This window comes from Microtus pennsylvanicus, chromosome 7, assembly GCF_037038515.1.
Source record: "Microtus pennsylvanicus isolate mMicPen1 chromosome 7, mMicPen1.hap1, whole genome shotgun sequence".
NCBI classification, from domain to species: Eukaryota; Metazoa; Chordata; class Mammalia; order Rodentia; family Cricetidae; genus Microtus; species Microtus pennsylvanicus.
In genome coordinates, this window is record NC_134585.1 from 80737824 (window position 1) to 80759228 (window position 21405).

The following is a 21405-nucleotide window of genomic DNA, read 5'->3' on the forward strand; positions in this document are numbered from 1 at the left end:
TTTTCCAATAACTGGCTAACTAGGAAAGTGTCAGATTAGGATAATACTTCACAACCTGTGGCATAACTCGTGTGCAGAAAAGCCCAAGTGTATCGTCTTAGATGGGGAAGTAAGGCTTCAACAGGGTTCTGGTCCCAAGGAAGTGGTGTGGGGTCGGCGGGGAAGGGGAGCAGTGAACGCACATCTGAGGGTGCAGCAGCTCTCTCAGCCTCTACTTATACAGCACATTGGCTACAGGAGTCATGTGGCAAGCATCAGATCTCTTCTTCATTTCATGCCCCCACTGAATGTACAGGGTGCAAAACAGATAGTCTTATCTGAAACAGCATCCTCGGTCAGCATATGTCACATCAGAAAGTTACAAATTTCTCAGGGTCTTTGAAGTGTAGACCTTCTATTTGTACAGCTTGTGTCTACACTGGCTGCTCATGCAACTACAAGATGCTAGACAGTCTGAAATTATTTTTACCTTATCCAAGTTATGAGAATCATTTGATGGTTTCTAAAATACAAGCATTACAAAACATCTCATAATAAGTTTTAAACTGGGTAATTATAGCATTTTTCTGTTCCTTAGTTTTATAATAGGGGCCTGTTGTTTTCGTACTCCAACAAAGAAAGATCATTCTTTTTCCATTAATCTACACTGCTCTCATTCCCTCTCTATAGGTTCAGAATGGGGCAATGGCTATCCTTGTAACATCTAGTGTCCAGAGCTGAGCAAGAAATTTCTCAGAATCGACCCCACTGGTCCCACAATCCTTGGGGTACAAGGAAACCCTTCCCTCTGTGACTCTCCTATCTGGTTATGATGCCCCTGTCTTCAGAGTCTTCTCTCTGGAACATGAATATATTTCCCTGGGGGCTGCATAAGTAGAACAGTCCCCATTAGACAAGCAACTGCTCTTAAAGCTGAAACGTGGAGTCGGCATGCTGGAGACCCAATACCCTGGCAAAACTTCTGAAATTTCTCAGGAACTTTGTCAAGCAAAATCTCCGGCCTCACTACTTGAGCCATCCCCTGTGTCGTGGCCTGTGCCACTGAGGACACTGAAGGTCATATGCATGGCAAATGTTTTGGTATTGTGTGTCATACATTATTGACTAAATATATGTCTGAAACATGTGACTTATAATGCTTTGTTGAAGACACACTCATAGAATCATATACGGTAGTACAGTCTGGAGAACAAGGGAGCAGAAGTGGAAGACTGACATTCATTGGCTCTGACATAATCACTAATCTTTTATTTATCTTTATTGAAAAGTTTCTCTTTGAAAGCTCATTGCTTCAAGCTTCAGCTTGAAGTCATTATAATAGCAATGGGGTTATACATTATAAAAGATCTATATGAAAGAAAGTCTACATGTTCAGGAGCCAAATTTAATAGATAACAAATTAGATCTATTCCCAACGTGGAGAACCTCTCATTACAAATAATCATTCTATAAAGCACACTTTTACTATTGTTCTACTCTGTTCCTTACAACTCGAATAGAAAAACATATTGTCTTCGATTTCTATTGCTGCGATGAAACACCAAAACCAAAAACAACATGGGGAGAAAAGAGATTGACTTCTACTTCCACTGTTCATCACTGAAGGAAGTCAGGACAGGAACTCAAACAGGGAAGGAAACTGGAGGCAGGAGCTGATGCAGAAACCATAGCTGGTGCTGTTTACTCACTATGGTTTGCTTAGCTTACTTCCTTATAGGGCCCTGGACACCAGTTCAGGGACAGCATCATCCACAATGCTCTGGGCACTCCCCCATCAATCACTAATAGAGAAAATGGCTTACAGCTAGATCTAATGGAGGCGTTTTCTCAATTAGGGTTCCTTCCTTTCAAGTAACTCCAGCTTGTGTCAAGTTGACATAAACTAGCCAGTAAAAGTATCTACTATAACAATTCAAAAAACCTTCTTAAAAAAATCAGTAAATTATTGGTAACATTTTCAGATTAGTAATAAAATTTCAACTTTTAGGATTCATATTAAATTTTTTAATATATATATGTACAGATATTGCACCATTGTGATTTCTTTGTTATTAATTTGTATTTATTTTACATATTAACCCATTTCCCCTCTCTTCTCTCCTCCCATTTCCTCCCCACCTCTCTTCTACCTCTTCCTATCCATTCCTCCTTGGCTCCATTCAAAAAGGGTGAGGCCTCCCATGGGCATCAACAAAGCATGGTATATCAAGATGAGGAAGGACCAAGCTCCTCTTCCCTCTATCAAGGCTTGGCAAGACATCCCACCATAGGAAATAAGTTCCAAAGAGCCAGCTCATGGACTAGGGACAGATCCTGGCCCCATTGCTAGAAGCCCCACAAACAGACCAAGCTACACAACCCTCATGCAGAGGGTCTAGGTTTACTATTGTGATTTCTTACAGTGATTTTCTTAATAAATCACATATGAATAATACTGTTAAATTAGAAATTATAAACATAAGTATTAAAATCAAATATATAGCAGTAGCTCCAGAAAGGTTTCATAATCTTCAGGCAATTATTAAAATAGAATCAAGAATAGTCAGTCATGATTTGGACATTTGTGAATTTGATAAATAAATTGATTTAAATAATCTAACCAAATGATCCAGGTGGTGCATTTCTTCAATTAGATCTTTGAAACTAAACTCTAAAAACTGCAACTGAAAAGGCATGTGAGTAAAAGGATACGTTTTAGGGTCCAAAGCATTCTTTTGCAGTATATGGAGAGCTCAAATTATACTATTTTCTCTTAGTCTGATAAGTTTACTCTTGACCTTACCTATTATTACATAAGAAACCACTGCTGAGAATCGCAGTTAACACAGCTATGAAACTTTAATACCATCTTCCCTTTTTACAAGTGGTGTGATTTTCTATCATTACTGAGATTGCTTGGATTAAGACATGAGAGCAGAGACGTAGTGACACACTGCATAGCCATGTGGTGGATATTGGACACAGGGTAGCTTCAAAGGAGGGAAAGAAGTTTTCCAACAGGTCCCATGTCATGTCATCAATTAGGGACCTGTCACACTAATGACCAAGGAAATGCAAGGAGCACTGACAATGGGAGCATTCATCTTCGTCTTCCCTGGCAACGCTGCACCTGTTTCCCACTGCACTCTGTCTTCTGCTGCCTCCCACCTACCTGACTTTTGTTCTCGTGACAGTGGATGTGAGCATGAGAACGCAGCCTATCCATCATTCTTTCTCCCTGAAAGGCACCTTGACTGCGGTTAATGGCTGTAATAAGACCAAACAATAGACTCTACCCTGCCGCTTAGGTTCAGATTTCCTAAAAGTGGATCCAATTGTCACAAAAAAAATCAAAAGATTGCATCAGAAAAGTAAATCATATTTCGTACCATCCATCCCAAATATTTTCTTCTGCTACCTCATGCTATAAACATGAACTATACTTTGAAGAGAGATGTGAATGAAAACTGATGGGACCAATTTTCTCATGTGAATTACACAAGCAACAGTGATAAACAGTAAGCACATAATATCCTTAAGTGCTTCATATACAAGCTTTATGATTTCAGATGAAGTTATATGTAACCAAGTCTTCCTATCAGGAAAGCAATCATACCTTTAAACAAGCATCTATACATCGGACACTCCCCTTCTGTTCTTTACAAAAATGAATTTATAATATAAGATGTATACATAAAAAACATTATTAAAAGAAACATAATTTTATGCCATACGAAGAACAGCTTCAATTAACAATTTTTGTTAAGCATTTCTCGAGAAAGTTTTGTTGTTTTGTAAAGTGTCTTACTCCATTGTCTAGGCTAACCTAGAGCTCACTGCAGAGGAGTCCAAACGGACTTTGAAATTGTGACAATTCTCTTACTTCAGACACCTGATTGCTTAGAGGCATGAGCAACCATGCCTAGCTAACAGTTATTTTTTATACCTTTCAGATGGCACAGGCTTTCATATGAATTCAGCTGTGTAATGCTAAATCCTTGTTTTGTCACTACATGGACTTAAACTGTATCTCAGGGTCTATATCTTTAAGAGCATCTTCTGATGCCTTCTATCTCTTAGGGTTGTTGCTAGCAACAGCTAGACTAGTGGTTAGGTAGAAAAAAAGCTAAATAACAGTTTTATAATATTACTGTATTCCTAGAAACTAAAATTGGGAAATCAGTTTCTTTTTAACATTAAATAAAAAAAGCTGAGCATGGTATAATCCCAAAACTCAGGAGGCAGATGTACTTTAACATCTGAAGAAAACACAAACTAGTGATGTTTTCCAAAAATTAGTGCATTAGAGTCATTTGTTTTATATAAGAAAGCTTGTCGGGAGAAACCCACAATGCAACCTGAAAGGCTTACTGACAACTGCCAAGCTGTCTCGCTGGGGCAAAAAACCAGCAAAACAAGCAGGAAACACCTTGTCAGTGTTAAGGGAACAGGTAGTTGGGATGGAGGGAGCATAAGAGCCCGAACAGTCTGGGAGTTAGAACAGGGTAGAAGGTACAGGCCAGAACAACCCAGGGCTTGGGTGGGGACTTTGATCTGTTGCAGGCTTCTTTGGGTTAATCAGGAACCAGACATCCTTTGATGATAGTAGTTGGCAGTAGGAGTTAGATAAGGGAAGTAATACCTTTCCTGAGCACCAGGAACCAACTTCATGAGGTTCCTGAGGAATGCTGGATTCTGGTTTCTGTTTACCCGATACCAGTGCTTCTTCTGTTTACTTGATAAAAAGCCAGCATGGGTTGCGCCCAGATGAACTGCCATTTTGGGAGCCTACTTAGGACCTAACAGTTTGAGCACTCTGAACGACAGTCTTCAGTTTTCCAGGCACTGAAAATAATCTCGCCATATCTTCCAGCAATCTATCTGCTCAAATAAATTGTACCTGGACACATGTGAAGATCTATGACAATTTTATTCATAATTACACAAAATAACAAAGAGAGATCTCTTTCAATGGTGAGTAACCACGAAACATCTATACAAGGGAATTTGGTGAAGGAAGGAAATGTTCATTGAGCTACGAAACGATCTGGGAAATCTACACGCCTGGAAAGTAAAAGAAGCCAGCCTAGAAAAGCAACTTACTGCATTTTTAAGTATTTGGTATTCTCAAGAAAGAAAAACTAGGAAGACAGGAAAAAAATCAGCAATTTTAACATGAGTCTTGTTGATCCCCAAAACAAAGCAGGTCTTTCCATCCTCCAGTAACTTCTACAATATCATTCTTTGGGGATTAATTGTTATAATCATAAAAGTTCTTGGTTAAGGTTACTGCTAGACACAAAAATCAATACATAAATTTCGTGGAAAAATCCATAAAATAACTTTATTTACAAAATGTAAAAAACAATAGGTACAGTGCTTTACTCAAAAATTATTGCTTCTTTTTTTCTCAATCCTTCATGCTGTATTAAGAGTCTTTTGATTCTTCCTGTCAGTTTGACATTTTGTCCCATCTCCCATGACCCTGAAAGCTAATTAGAAGCTATTTAGACACAAGTGGGGCTTATCAACCTGATCTTGGATGATATGGCTCACACATTTTATTAGCAAAACCTCACTTTGTGAAAGGGGTGACTTTGGTTTTTTGGTTTGTTTGTTTGTTTCAGGACTGACTCCTTAGAGGAAAATCCCTCATTCTCCTGATAGAGGTCAGAATCTAAGAGGCCTGCCTTATGACAGTGAAGAAAAGGACTGGTATCCCCTGCTGTGATGAGACATCATTTTCTTGGTCTCCATTTTTTATATGTTTCCTTTTTATATTAATAATAGCTAAAGTCATTGTTTAACAAAGGATTATTTTATATCACTGATATTTAATTCACTTTTTTGAGTAATTCTGCATATGAGTACATATGCACATACGTGTGGACCACTTGACAGCCTTGGGTATCAGCCTCATATATGCCATATGACAAAAGGGTCTCTCAGTGGCCTGGAGTTCCCAGTCATTAAGACTCTTCTTTCTCTATTACATGAAATACTTCAGAGTAGTGTAATAAATATATTCATATTTGGTGTTAGCAACTGACATTTAATTTTTTTCTCTAAATGGTTTTTGACTAATTTTCCAAATATACATTTCCTCTCAAGTAGCATATTTAATACTTGAATATTTTCTGTAATTTTATATCCAGAATAAAGAAAATCAGTAAAGCATAAGCATGTAATATTATGGTTTTTATATACTGTACTGACAACAATTCTTCAATATGACACAAGGCCATGATAATTAAGTTTTTACATATATCAGAATCAGTTATCATGAAATTAGTGTTTTCCAAGACATAAAATGGACTATTACAAGATTGTAGGGTTGCTGACACAGAAGGTACTTAAAGTTGGCCAATTTCAGCCCTAAGGGCAACACTTTCAACCTATTTGAGGAAGTCAGGATGAGTAACAACATAAAGAGTTGGTAGGCAGCCTTATCTATTCAAAAGCCAAAGACCATCACTGATCAGTAATAATTACATAAGTTAATAGAAAAATTCAACTTCAGGATCCAATGTTCTGACCCCTGTTTCAAAAACAGCCTCCTACTACAGAGCCAGCAAACAGAGCAGCAGCTTAAGGGAAGGCGGCAAGTGCATGTGCTCACACTTGGTTAAACAGCCCTAGCTGGGTATGGGTTATAGCACTTCCTATAGATGACTGTGGGTTTATGATTGGCCAGTAGGTGGGACAACAAGACAGGAAGTAGAGGTGAGTCAGTGAAAACAGGAGAATTCTGGGAAGGAGGAAGCCTATTCCTCTGCTGTTGTGAGCCTGCCACAGAAGAAGCAAGAAGTGGCTGCCTCACTGAATAAGGTACCGAGCCACGTGATTAGCACAGACAAGAATAATGGGCTAATATAAGTTAAAAGAGTTAATAAGAAGCCTGAGCTAATGGGTAAATCAGTTTATAGTTAATGTAGACCTCTGTGTGATTTCTTTGGGACTTAACGATTACAGGAACTGGGCAGGATAGAAAACCCAGTCAACAATGTCTGATACTACAAACCTAAAAGACTAATTGTGGCTGGAGAGAGAGAACATAGAGAAAAATCTACTACTACCTTTTTCCTAAACCAAGACAATTTCTAAATCTTCTACATATGTTCTTTCTTCTACCCACAGCAATATAGATCTCACCCCTCATCAAAAAAGCTTATTCTTATAGTAGTTGAAGACCACTGCAGAGATCCAAAGCTGTTCAAAATTCAGACAACATTTAACTATAAGGTGCCAATCTCAAGAGATACAACTACAAAATGATTTCGACACATAACATTCATGAAACATCATGAAAGAAGGGAAAGAAAGGTGTAAGAGCCAGATGACCAGAAAACTTGCTTTGAGATATTATCTTCTAGACATGGCAGAAAGGTCCACCCATGAAATAATGACAGCTTCAGTGGACATACCAAAGTGATTGGGGGAAATTTCTCAAGATTTCACATTCAAAGGAGGAGTTGTAATCAATCAGTCAGTGACTGCTGAGAGATGGAGAATCAATATTCTGAAGAACCCACAACAAGTTATCCAGTCACAAGTAGTCAACAATAAACATACCTACATATACGCAATACTAATGAACTCAGTTGCTTGTGTGTGTGTGTGTGTGTGTGTGTGTATCTATGATATATACCTGAAAATAACAATAAAAGAAGAGGTTATGACTTCATGAAAATAATCAAAACACATAATCAATCAATATTCTAAATTAAAAATTTCATCATTAGGATCCAGTTGATTGATCTCTCTTCAAATATAAGAACTACTAATATCTGAGATCAGCTTCAACATCACTTCCCAAGGTAGGGGCATAGAGATTAGAAGAGTTAGCAAAGAATACAAAGAAGCGAGTAAAAATAATAAAACAGAAGCATAGGATGGTACCGGGAGGGACTTCCACTGAATACTGAAATTGCCCACATTTAATTTCCATTTGATTAAAGTACCCCAACACCAAAAGGTAGGAGTATAATTTTAAAAAACTGTATTAACATGATACAAGAGAATTAACACACCAATTGAAGGTTGCAGGCTACATTCTTAGTTAAACATTTTGTTGTTAGAACAAGACAAGTAATGCTCACACTCTAGACCAAAACATTCAGTAGGCAAACCACTTCCTGGGTGCTTTCCATTGTTATCTACTAAAGGGAGTAGGAACTTAGTTGAATCCTTAGACTTTTGTTTAGGATAAAAACATATCTACTTCTCTGTTCCTTGAAATACAGGTCTGGATATTAGCCACACCTGTTGACAATAATCTTGAGAGAGAAGAACTCATTGGTCTAAATCAGGTGGGATCTTTGAGGTAGAAATAGACAATAACCTTGAAGAAACAGAAGTTAAGTTCCACCTCTCTGATCTTTGATCAGGGTGGAAATAGGCTCACATTTTTTGTGCTTCCGCATACTAAAATGACTAACCTGAAACTTCTCAACACAACACAGATTATAGCCCACTCTGTACTGAGCCAGAATTCCCACAATGACAGACTTGTATTTTCTAAACAGAAAGTAATCTTCCCAAAATTCATAAAATTGGAAGGTTGAAGGTCTAATCTAACCAAGATGATTTCAGCACAAATGAAGAACTAAAGGAAGGCCAGAGTCCATGGAGAGACAGACACATTCTTTTTATAATGACAAGTGATAGGAAGCACACAAGAACCCTTGTTAAGCAACAGGTGAGGATTTCATGCTTGAAAGTACAAATCCTAAATGTAACCAGTCGCCTGCGGAGACCTGCGGCGTGATCTTGTGGTGTGCCCATCTGTCTGTCTCTCCTCATGGGACTTGCTGCCCCATTGAGGTCTCTCACCCACCACAGGGCTCCCTGCCTGGGACCCTCTGCCCATTGTCTGCCTGCACTTTGGGGGACTTGCAGCATAGTCTCATGGCCCTCTGCCCACTGCTGTCACTCGGGGACCCGCAGCAGTTTACTTTTATCGTTACACTAAAAGCAAAACTACAAGACACATTTCCAAGGGCTGTGGAATACTCACCTACAAACCTTAAAGAAGATTTCACATTTAATAGCAAGTTTGTCAGATTTTAAAATAAATATGTTAATAAACCATTTCTGTGCAGATTAATATATATATTCGGGGAAAATTTCTTAGAACTATCCTTTATCCAATATTAAAATTATATGTATACAGGTGTGTGTGTTTTATTATTCTTTATTTGCAATTTAGCAGAAAATTATAGTCATATTTTAAATACTTAAAAATTAAATTTGATTTAGTTTTATTCATGTTATTATAATTTTCAGTATTTTCTAATACCTTATAACAATCTCATATCTAGTAACAAAAGAAATCTTTAATATCTATAGTTCAGAGAAGAGAAAACCAGTATTTTAACCCTCTGCACTTTTATACACCTACAGGTCTGGTACTCACCAATTCATTTTATTTTAAGGACAGAGGAAAGTAGCAGTTTGCCAAGAATTTTATATATTTTGGTGTCTCTATGAGTTTGTATACATCGTTTCATTTTTTAAATTTTTTAATTTATTTTTTAAAACAATCTTTTCTCACTTTACATACCAATCTCAGTTCCCTCTTCCTCCTCTCCTCCCACACTTCCCCTCACCTTCTATCCACTCCACCCCCCAAACCACTCCTTAGAGAAGGTAGGGCTTCCCACTGGGGAGTCAACAAAGTCTGGCACATCACTTTGAGGCAAGACCAAGGCCCTCCCCCATATCTAGGCTGAGCAAGGTATCCATCTAAAGAGAATGGGTTTCAAAAAGTCAGAACAAGCACTAGAGATAAATCCTGGTGTCAATGCCAATAGTCCCACAGTCTGCCCCAGCAGTACAACCATCACCCACTTTCAGAGGGTCTAGTTTAGCCTTATGCTGGTTCCTTTACTGTCTGGCTGGAGTTCAACTATGTTCATACCAGCATTATTTGTATATGCTGGAACCTGGAAATAACCTAGATGCCCTTCAACTGAAGAATGGATAAAGAAAATGTGGTACGTTTACACAACGGAGTATTACTCATGGGGAAAAAAAATAATGACATTTTGAAATTTGCATGCAAATGGATGGAACTAAAAAAGAACATCTGAGTGAGGTAACCGAGACCCAGAAAGATGAACATGGTTTGTACTCACTCATAAGTGGATACTAGCTGTGAAGCAAAGGATAAAGAGTCTATAGTCCATGACCCTAGAGAAGATAAGTAACTAGGTGAATCCTAAGACAAGCATATATAGATCCCCCTAGAAAGGAGAAATAAACAAGATCTGACAAAATTGGAGCTTGGGGGTGATGGGAGAAGGGATGATGAAAGGGGAAGAGGAGGAGAGAAGGGGAGGAGGAGGAAAACTTGAAGGAAAGGAATAGTCAAGATGGGGGAAGAAAGGAGATGGAGAGCAAGGAAAGAGATATTTTGATTGAGTGAGCCTTTATGGGGCTTGCAAGAAACCTGGCACTAGAGAAATTCCCAAAAATCCACAAGAATGACCTCAGCCAAGACCCTAAGCAATAGTGGAGAGGGTACATAAACTAACCTTGCCCTGTAGTCAGACTGTTGACTATCTTAAATGTCACCATAGAACCTTCATCCAGCTACTGATAGAAACAGAGACCCACATCAGAGCACTGGTCTGAGCTCCCAAAGTCCATCTGAGGAGTGAGAATATGAGCAAAGAGGTCCAGACCATGATGGCGACACCCACTGAGACAGTTTATCTGGGGTAAAGGGAGCTCACCAACTCCAGTCATTTCATTTTTCTATATCATGCTTTTTTACTTCTCTAAAAAGAAAAGTTTTATAACATTTTCATATTTTATAGTAAATACTGTCAATAGTTATTGATTCCTTTTGACCAACTTCCTTACTCCATATACCTTTGAACTCTTAATCTATACCCAATACCATAAATATCTTATTATACTTAAAATATTTATATATTCTCCTTACCAAATTGCTATAGACTTTAAAGAACATATTTTTGTTTCAGATATTCAGCACTTAGATCAAACTGAGTCACTACTCATAAGGTAGAAAAAGAACTGACATAGCTATGAGCCAAAAGTAATAGTAATAATGGCAACTCCTGGGGCTGCCCATAGTCTACTCTTACACTAAAAACCTATATGGATAATATCACAAATATCATACATATTTGTGATAGTTTTTATCCTTGTTGCAGATAATTAAGTTTATTGTGATTTATTATCAGTTTTCTTAGTTTAATAAGACTGTCCATTCCATACATGTAGCTTTAAATTTTTCCTCTTTAAGCAATGAAACTTATTTTTATAATTTTATAATGTAATGTATACTAACATACATATGTTAAACAAAGAAAATGGAACCAGTTTCCTGGTTGAATGTCTCCTTACTTCTTGAAAGTAAGTCTTTGGAACAAATACAGGCTCTCAAGTTCTCTAAAAAAAATTAATTTCCACACCTCTAATCATAAAAAATCTTTTCCCACTGTCATATCATATTTTGAAATCTGAACATCCCCAGGTAGAAAATTAGGAAGTGAAATATTTGGTAGCTGATTGGGTCCTGAGACATAACCCCTAGTAAAAAAATAAATTAGAAAATAAATAAATAAGAAAATAATAAAGACATTCTTATGAGATACCATTGAATAAATATTATCATTATTAATGTTCCAAAAAGAGAGGGCAGCAATGGGCTTTGGAAACCTATATAATTAAATAATAGCAGAAATTACTCAAACCATAGAAAAATATAGACATATAGTTCCAGTTACAAAAAGTACAAAAGTACAAAAGGTCTTAGTTACATTAAGACAAAAGGTCATCCTGGAGGTATTTTATACTCAGAATCTTAAAATCCAAGGCAAAGAGAAAAGCATCACATCACACTTAAAGAAATCTTAAAGAAACTAAGCAATTACACCAGACGAGGAAAGAGTATGATATACTCTAGGAATGAAGGAAATGAAATAATGAACTTACCATTCAGAAATAGAGAAATAAATCAAGACCAGAAGAACCATACCACTACAACAGGAGTCTTACACACACACACACACACACACACACACTGCAACTCAAAGGAACCCTAAATTGGCAAGAAAGGGGAAAATAATTAACATCATTAAAAAATAGAAAGCACAAAAGTCACCGTTACCATGGGGATAAAAAGAAAAATAAATAAATAAATAAATAAAAAGAAAATATTTATGCCTAACTATGGAATTACAAAACACCCTATTCTTTCTAGAGAACATAATAACTTCCTAGAAACCTCTGAACATTTCATTTGTCATGAGGATTTTAAAAGGGTGTCCATATAGTTTTACCAAATGCAATATCTTCTCACAATGTAACATTCATTGTGCACCACACACAATGCAAACACGACTGTAAATTAATTGATCACTTTTTACTATTCATCATTCAGTATTCCTACGTGAGCACTTTGGCAAGTTCAAAGATTTAATTCTCACCTGTGAGGAGAGAAGTGGTGGTAGAAATAATTTCTCCCATCATTCCATTCTTTCTGTGAGTGAGGCACATTTTTTATATAACAATCAATTTCTTAACATTTATTAAATGCAAAAATGTGATTTTCGGCATGCACACAGTTCACATACATACATGTAGGCAAAACATTCATTAACATAAGGAGAAATAAATTTTGGAAAAAAAAAGAAGAATGGAACCAGAACTTCCAGTGTACAATGCTTAGCCACAAATGAAAAATAGCAGAGGAAGAAAAAAAGCAAAGGACATCTAGAAAAGGGCTTTAAAATTACAAGAAAAAGAACTTACCTGTCAAATAATAGCCTTAAACGCTTTCATTTAAAGATTTATGTGATTGAACATAGATACAAGCCGAAATGATATGCTACCTACAAGAACACCACTTTCCTAAGAAGGACACCCGAAGGAACACATTTGATACGTGCCATGAAGTGGGAAGGCAAAGTCGACTACAGGAGCCAGGGCATTTATCCCAAGGAAAGTACACTGTCAGTACAGCACAAGAAGACTCCATACCAAAAGCACAAATAACTAATACTAATGCTTATGGGGAGTCATGGAGTTGGCCTGGTCTAGCTGTCTTGAGAGGCATGTCTAAAGGTTTTTATGTTAAAGTCCATGGTTTCTAGGGCACTGAGTGCCTTTCAGTTCCTGAAAAATCATTCCCTTTAGCAGAGAATCATTCCGGTCACCCTGTGATCCTCTGTGTTCCTTAGAAGCCAGCAAAGTTTGACAGGACCCATTGCTCCTAGACATTAACTTTGTGTACCCTTGTATAACTTGTAAATATCATTGAATCCTGGCAACTACTATTGTATTGATTCTGATAATCACCATTGTATTTTATTTCTGATGGGGTATAAAAAGTCTCAGTGCTTACAATAAACTTGTCTCAGTCTCAGTCTTGCTGAGACCCCTCTGTTATGGCCTGGCTAAGATTCACTTCTCGGTCATACCAGGTAAACTTAGATTGGTAAGTAAGCCCTGGTGCTTATAAGTGCTCATCCAAAAATCCCATAAAATTGGTGGGTGGTGGTGGCACATGCCTTTAATCCCAGCACTCAGGAGGCATAGGAAGGAGGACCTCTGTGAGTTTGAGGCCGGCCTGGTCTACAGGACTGTTTCACAGAGAACCCCTGTCTTGAAAAAGATACCCATAAAATACACTCAAAAGAATTATAAAGCTCTACTATAAGCACAGTTGCCACAAACGTTTATGCAGATTTAAGTCATACATTCAGAAGGCCTTAGCTTAGAAGACCTTCATTCATTATGAAACCAAATTATATATACATATATATATATATATATATATATATATATATAAATTAAGTATATAAATAAACTTAAAGCAGATAGAAAAGTATCTAAGAAGTTTGTAAATTTACAGGAAAGCATGGATGTTTATACATCAATTCTATAGAGGAAAAATATTAAATTAATACAATATTAAAGTTATAATTCTGCAATGGTTTTTCTTAAGTTGTCAAAATACAACTTCAAAAATATCTTATACAATTAAAAAAATCTGACTAGTCAGTGCTCTCGGTACACACATAGGAAGAACTTACTGTGCACAAGTTCTGTAATTTATATAAACATTCTATTCATGTTAGAGCTAAGAGAAAGAGCTGACAAACCTCGTATGTCGTTGGACCAGGAAAAATCTCTCGGGGAAAATGTCCAAAACGCTTTGGTCCTTTACAAAATGAGATTATGGCAGAAGACTTCATTAAGACAGGATTGTATGTTGCCGGTCCTAAGAGAAAAGAACATAAATTTAAAGTAGGCTTATACTTACTGACTTTAGTCAATTAGCTCCTAGGTTTGTATTCATAATCTACAAAATTAGAAGCAACCATTCTTATGCAAGTTCTCTAAAGAGTTGAGGACGTTGAACCACAATAAGTATAAAATAATCATGTCTATTTGTTCAGTTGTTAAATGTAGTATGAAAACAATTTCCAAAAAGAAGACAAAACTGTAATTCCTGAAGAGACACAGCATATAAAATATACTTAATTCATTTATTTCCCAAATATTCATTCACATTCAGTAAGGGATGCTGCACTGAGAGGAATGAAGATTTGAAGAGGCAGACAGAAGACACATGATGTAAGAGCATTCTGGGAAATACGTATGTGTGTGTATGTGTGTGTATAAATACAGTACAGCTCAAAGATAGAGTTTTAAAGGAACAATGTAGTACAGATTATAAAGTAGAAATCACATGATACTAAACAGATATTATTGTCCATAACTTAATGTATCCCAACTTGCATGCTATAACACCCCTGAGTTATAATAAAGTGACCAGAGGCTATTTTGCACATAAAGCTGAGTACAGGAAATTGAATACTGCACTTAAACAGAGGAAGATTCCATCCTTTACTTGTTTAGACTCTGTGATAGTTTTACCCATTGCCTTTTATTGAAAGAAAGAAAGGGGGAGGAAGGGCGGGAGGAAGGAAAGAAGAAAGGAAGGATGGAGGGAAGGAGGGAGGGAGGGAGGGAAGGAAGGAAGGAAGGAAGGAAGGAAGGAAGGAAGGAAGGAAGGAAGGAAGGAAGGAAGGAAGGAAGGAAGGAAAGAAGGAAGGAGTCCTACTTCCATAGATTGTAAGTAGCTCTTAAGAGTTTTACATAGATCAGTCAAAAAGGCTCAGTAGATAAAGGAACTTGGCAACAACCTTGATAGCCTGCGTTGGATCTTTGAAACCCATGTGGTAGAATGCTTTCTGTACACTGTGAATATGTGTTGCTCTCATTGGTTGATAAATAAATCTATTTTGGACTATAACGAGGCAGGATAAAACCAGGTGTTAAATCCAAACAGAGATACAGGAGAAGAAGGGCAGGGTCTGGGAGGAGGCAAGACATGGAAAAGAATGTACTAACAAGCCACAAACCACATGGCAAAGCATAGATTAAAAAAAATTATATGTAAGAGCTAACTAATAATAAGCCTGATAACAATAATATAAAGACCAAACATTAATAAGTAATATTAAACTTTTGACTATTTATTCGAGAACTGGCAGGTGGAAGAGAAACATCGATTATAGTACAAGGAGAGAACCAACTCCTACAAGTTGTCCTCTGACCTCCAGTGATCTACACATGCGTACACACACACACACACACACACACACACACACACACACACAGTAACTTTCTAAAACAACTAAACTCATTTAAGAAATGTTACCATAAAGGAGACGCATGAGAAATTTGTAGTTTAAGAAGTAAAGTCTGACAGCACATTATAGGAAGAGACAACTGGAAGGCAGTCCATTTCAGGAACACCAATAAGGCACGAACACTTGCAAGGTACAGAAGAGAAACTCAGTGTTCTCTAAGAAATACAAAGAATATTAAGTATGGAGAGTGACTGGATAAAGACAAAAATCTAAAGTGATTCAACTGGGGGAAAAAATGGCCCTAGGTGGGTTGGGCTGGAGAGTTGACCCTAGGTGACTGGGCTGGAGAGGTGGCTCTATGTGGCTGGGCTGGAGAGGTGGCCCTAGGTGACTGGGCTGGAGAGGTGGCCCTAGGTGACTGGGCTGGAGAGGTGGCTCTATGTGGCTGGGCTGGAGAAGCCTTAAGAGTTTACAGCACTTGGAGATTTTATATAGGATGAAGGTTGGGTTTCCAGAATTCAGGTAAGGTGGCTTGCCTCCAGCTCTAAAGTATCTAAAGCTCTCATGAGTTTGCTAAGAATAAGTTATCTAATATTTGAAAGGATGTACAAGTAATAAAAATCCTAAAGACAACTATAACTTCAAAAGCTCAATAGGAAGTTGATCTAGAGACAAAGAATTCAGTTAATCACATAGAAGCAATGGTGGGAGCTGCTCCCAGGGAAGGAGAAAACAATACAAGGGACTAAAAGTTAAAACAGTAGACAAAAGGGGAGTGCAGAAAAGGAGGAAGAGAACCTAGTGAACAGATGAGCAGACTGGGTCTAGATTACACAACTTGATAGTGTAAATACAGACAGGTTAATTCGCTCCACTCCCAGTCAAACCAGTGCTCACGAGGTCTGTCACGTGCCAGATCCTGTGTTCCAAGAAAGAGCTCTATGAAATTAAACACTTCAAAAAGACTGACTTTATGAAGATTTCCTACTCATGTATGTGTGGAAGATTTCAAAGCTGTAGTAATGACTGAAATGGAAACAGGAGAATTCGGGAGACCCTCCAGAAATATAAAAATAATTTGGGGCATAGAACATCACCAATGAATGTAAACAGTGAACTAGCAGAGTAAATACAAAGATAGTGATGGAGTATAAATCTAATGCTTCTGGGTCCCCAGCCAACACTCATGCAAAGCTATACACGTATGAGCATGCATTCCTTCTGCATTTAAATCCAACGGGTTTTTAGAACTAATACATTCATATGAATCATTTTAACACTTTCTTCATTGTAGAGAGCATTTCAAAATTTGGAGAAGATGGCCTCCAGGCTCTAGTTCAAACAATCCATATCAACTTGACAGCTATCCAAAGTTAAAGCATCATTGCAAGAAGCGAATAGGTAGTGACCACCTTGGCATGTAAACTTTTCATATATCTTCTCACTGTGAAATAACAGATACATGACAGTAGAATGATATCATTTGTATGCATTTAGACTGTAGCAGAATAACACACAATATTTAAACAAAATATTGTAAGAGACAGACTTTCATATACAAACTAAGCTATGCATAGAAAAAAATGCTTGTATTGCTGTGGTAACCAGAAAAAAGACTGTCATTGGAAACTGGCTGCATAATTCCAGTTAGTTAATTGACAATTGAAACTTTACTGATGCAGATATACAAAAGTTAATGCAGCAGGTAAGACTATTATGCAAACACTATTGCATGGCTATGTTTTAGTTTCAATTATGAAGAAACATAATCTGTCCTCTGCACTCACAATTATACTGCAGCAATGGATAAATGTGTTCACTTGCTGTTAAACAGATTCTTTATATATTCTGCATATATACATCATATATGTGTCATATATAAAGAGAGAATGAGAAGAAATTTTTCAAATATAATTTAGTAGATTTATTTGTTTTTTGGAATTCCTTTGAGGAGCATTAAGTAAAGAAAAACACCTCACCACTCATCTTCAAGCATTTTAGCACTTGGTCTGTTTCAAGCTTGGAATATTAAAAAGATTTATCGCACCTAATCTTAAAATATATTTCCAATTATGTATATTGCTACTTATATGATACAGGTCAAAGACTTGCATCGCTATACCAGGTCTGATTCACAGCTGGACTGTGCAGAATTCGTCTCCTATTTATATACAAAATGCCACATTTTAATCACAAGTTTTGAAAGAAGAAAACTTCTCATCCAACATCTATGAAAAGTCTGCCTGAATCATGACTAGTATATAATAGGAAATTCCATAGCAGGTGATTCTTATAATTACATATTTTCCAACCCTCTGCCAATTCAGTCTCTATGAAATGTCACCCAATGCCACAGGGCAAAAATAGGAGGTAACAGAAACATTGAGTAATCTAAAATAAAATCTGTGCTTACAGCCCTTCAGTGTGACCACTTTGTACATAAGTGTGGACTCTAAAATAGCCACTTCTATGAATACATCTGGAAACTTCTGATTTTAAAATGACTGACTCCACGCTAAGTCAGTATTTAGAAATCATGAAATTATTCTTACGAATCATGAACTCTATGTCATTAAACATAATAAAAACTCACTTAAAAGTAAATATTCCATATGTAGGCACCGTTTCAGGAATTTTTAAAAAGTGAGGGAATAGCACATTTAAGTAGCATGGTTTTAAAATATCAAGTAGAAGGTTCATATTATATACAACTTATTTCTCACTGTGATTTCATTATTTGGCTTTACAAATGATGGAGTATCAAAGAAAAGATGAGTCCTCAAAGCACACCATATTAGAGACATGTTGAGATTTATTGTTTCCTACTATAGCTAAGATTCAATTTGATCCGATGGCACTTCAGACAATGACCACAGTGTTTCAGCTTATGAAACAGCTTGCAGATAATAAGGGAACATGCAGTCTAAAACTATTTCAATGTTAAGAAAAAATCTCATGGCTGTGTTTACTATTTCATTAGCTTCACTGTCCAAAATCAAAATACTGTGGAAAACTTGTTCTATTGGTTTGGGATCTTAGCTTTACAATGGATGAATGGGTGAGTCACGTCTCCTGCACAACACTGTTACATATTCAAAGGCAGAAAGCATAAGGATCATGATTCTCTAATTGATATTTTAGGGTATTACCACAGAATATCAAGGAATATCTGGCAAAGGAGACCTTAAGAAATGGAATATAATAGTACACTCCAAACCAAATAGATTAAAGGATTAGTCTATCTAAACCATGTTCCTTTTAAACACTTGTTCTTCATATTGATCAAGCAAAGGGGCTGTTGCAGCTATAACACATAAATACATGACCATATGGATTTATCTTGACTATCAGTAAGCAATGGGTGTTTATATGTATGCCTTCACAGTATATATTTATCAAAATGTGCATCTATCAGCCCTGTCAAATGAAATTTTAAACCGCTTCTAAAACAATGGTATTTTTAGTCTCTGGAAATATAGTTACTTAGTAAATAAATTTCACTAGACTTTAAAGATGTATGCATCACAACACAGTATTTCGATATGAATTATAGGGACCTAGTGGTAGGGAAGCCACTTTTCATTTAAAACTATGTGGCAGTCTACAAATATGCAACTCATGAATTGCTTTCATCAATAACTAAAACGACAGAATAGCCTTTGTACTTTGCATCTATTTTTTTCATTAATTGAGATGTAGGTGTACATGCTTACAGCCAAAAGAATCATGAGTTTGAGGCTTGTCTGGCCTGTATACAGAGGTCTCATCTCAAAGATAAATAAGTAAACAGTTAATTGGCAAATATCCAGTATCTCAGAAAGCTCTATGCTCCTTTTTGGACAAAACATATGTGTAGTATATGTAGATTTAATTAGGAATAAGACCTTTCCTTCATGGAATAGAGCCCTGTGCATACCATGATCCCCTGAGCACGCTCTACTGGCATAAGGAGCTACAGTCCATTGTTACAGTAAAGGCTGGAACCTACATCTAGGTGGGACAGTGTAGTAATAAGGAGCGGCGGCGGGGTTGCGTCCCCAACACCCCAGCCGCCTGCCCGGCTAGCTTTACCCGAAATAATTACACCGACACTGTATTCTTTTAATCACTGCTTGGCCCTTAGCTCTAGCCCTTACTGGCTAATTCTGATATACCAATCAACCCATCTCTAATAATCTGTGAGCACCGGTCTTACCGGGAAGATTCTAGGTCGGAGCTTCATCGTGTGTGTCTGCCTGGGAGCGGGGCATGGCGTCTCTCTCTGAAGCGTCTGCTCCCGAGAGGAGAGCTGTCGAGTCTGCCCTCACTTCCTCTTCCTCCCAGCGTTTTGTTCTGTTTACTCCTCCCACCTATCTCCTAACCAATGAGAGCCAAGCAGTTTCTTTTATTTTAACCAATGACCTTCCTCCATCAGGACAGGCCCTGTCTCCTCCCTATTAAGTTAGTGGTCCTACAAGTGGCACTACCATAAGAATTCTGTAAGTATTCTTCCAAGACTTCTCAAGTACTACAGGTTCAAGTCAACCAACACCAATGGCAGCAGGAGTTTTAATATTATATTATCTTTCAAATAGTTAAGTGCTGTGGGAACTCCTTCAACCAACAGTCTTTAAGATACCAGCCCACTTTGGGGTCTCATGTACTATAAATGCAGACGAAACATGTACATGTGGGCCTCTTGGCTGCTGGATTCGGTTCCAGTTCCCAGCACATGTAAAGAACTACAGACTGATACTCTTCCTGTGAACTTATCCCCGGATAAATAAATCTTCATTATACTCCATTGTGGGCTATTGTGGAACTCTTTAGTAAGCCAACAGTTAAGGGTTTTCTTATGCGTCATACCTATAATTTACAGGCCTATTCGTTACAGACCATTTCATACAAACCTGGCACATAGCTTAAAATGTTGGCCATTGAAAACAAAGATATTTATCTCTAGCATTCTGCATTTTAGCCTAATACTTCTCAAAATGTAACTTACAAAACATAAGCATCAGAATCACCCAACTGCGTCTTGGTGGTTTTTGTTTTGTGGGTGTTTTGAGACATCTTACTCTGAGCCCAGTCTAGTCTTAGCCTGGAGATGCTGATGCTTTAGCTCCTGGAATTCTGGGGTCAGAGGTGTGAGCTAACACAAAGCTGTGACCAAAGGCAGGGTTTGTGGATCCATCCACACCACTAAAATAAGTTGTATCCTCTGCAAGGCAGATCATAAAAACAGAATTTCACTTAAACCCTTTATTTAAGACAACAATTTAGAATTTTTCCTGTCCAAAACATATTTAAGTAACAAAATCTTCTCCCCTCAAATATAAAAGGAAATTGTGATTTTAAGAACGTAGCCTCTGAAAACCCAGCTGAGCATTTAATTGCTTTTAGAAAGCTGAGCTGCACCTACCCAAGGCAGAGACTGACTAGCCTCAGGACAAACCAGGATCAGCAAGGGAAAGTTCCTTTGACCCATGCATAGCATTCTAAAGTGTTTTACTTTTTTCTTAGTGACTGTCTAGTACAGAAACAGCTTTGAAATCATTTTCCTATTTCAAGTGCTATAATCATATTCATATTGCAAGCACTTTAAGAACAATGGGGTCTCGAAGAAGGAAGTCACTGATAGAGACTGGTATTTTAGAAACAGGAATGCAACCTGCCCTTGCTATGTTTTTAACAGTATTGATGAAGTCACCAGCAACACCTTGAACAAAACTTGTAAAGTTATTTTAGTCATTCATGTGTTAATCTTTTAAGAAGTCATCCATCCATTATTTTACCTTTATATTATCCAGAATAA

The 21405-nt window shown here is 37.3% G+C and overlaps 1 protein-coding gene across 1 annotated transcript in view; it reads right to left on the minus strand.

The window, feature by feature from the left end:
- Nucleotides 1-21405, minus strand: part of Stpg2 (sperm tail PG-rich repeat containing 2) — a 365571-nt gene that overhangs the window by 121448 nt on the left and 222718 nt on the right. Inside the window, exon 12 of the mRNA XM_075978987.1 lies at nucleotides 14115-14233. Within this exon, the coding sequence (XP_075835102.1) occupies nucleotides 14115-14233 (119 nt within the window). The remainder of the gene's footprint in view (nucleotides 1-14114; nucleotides 14234-21405) is intronic.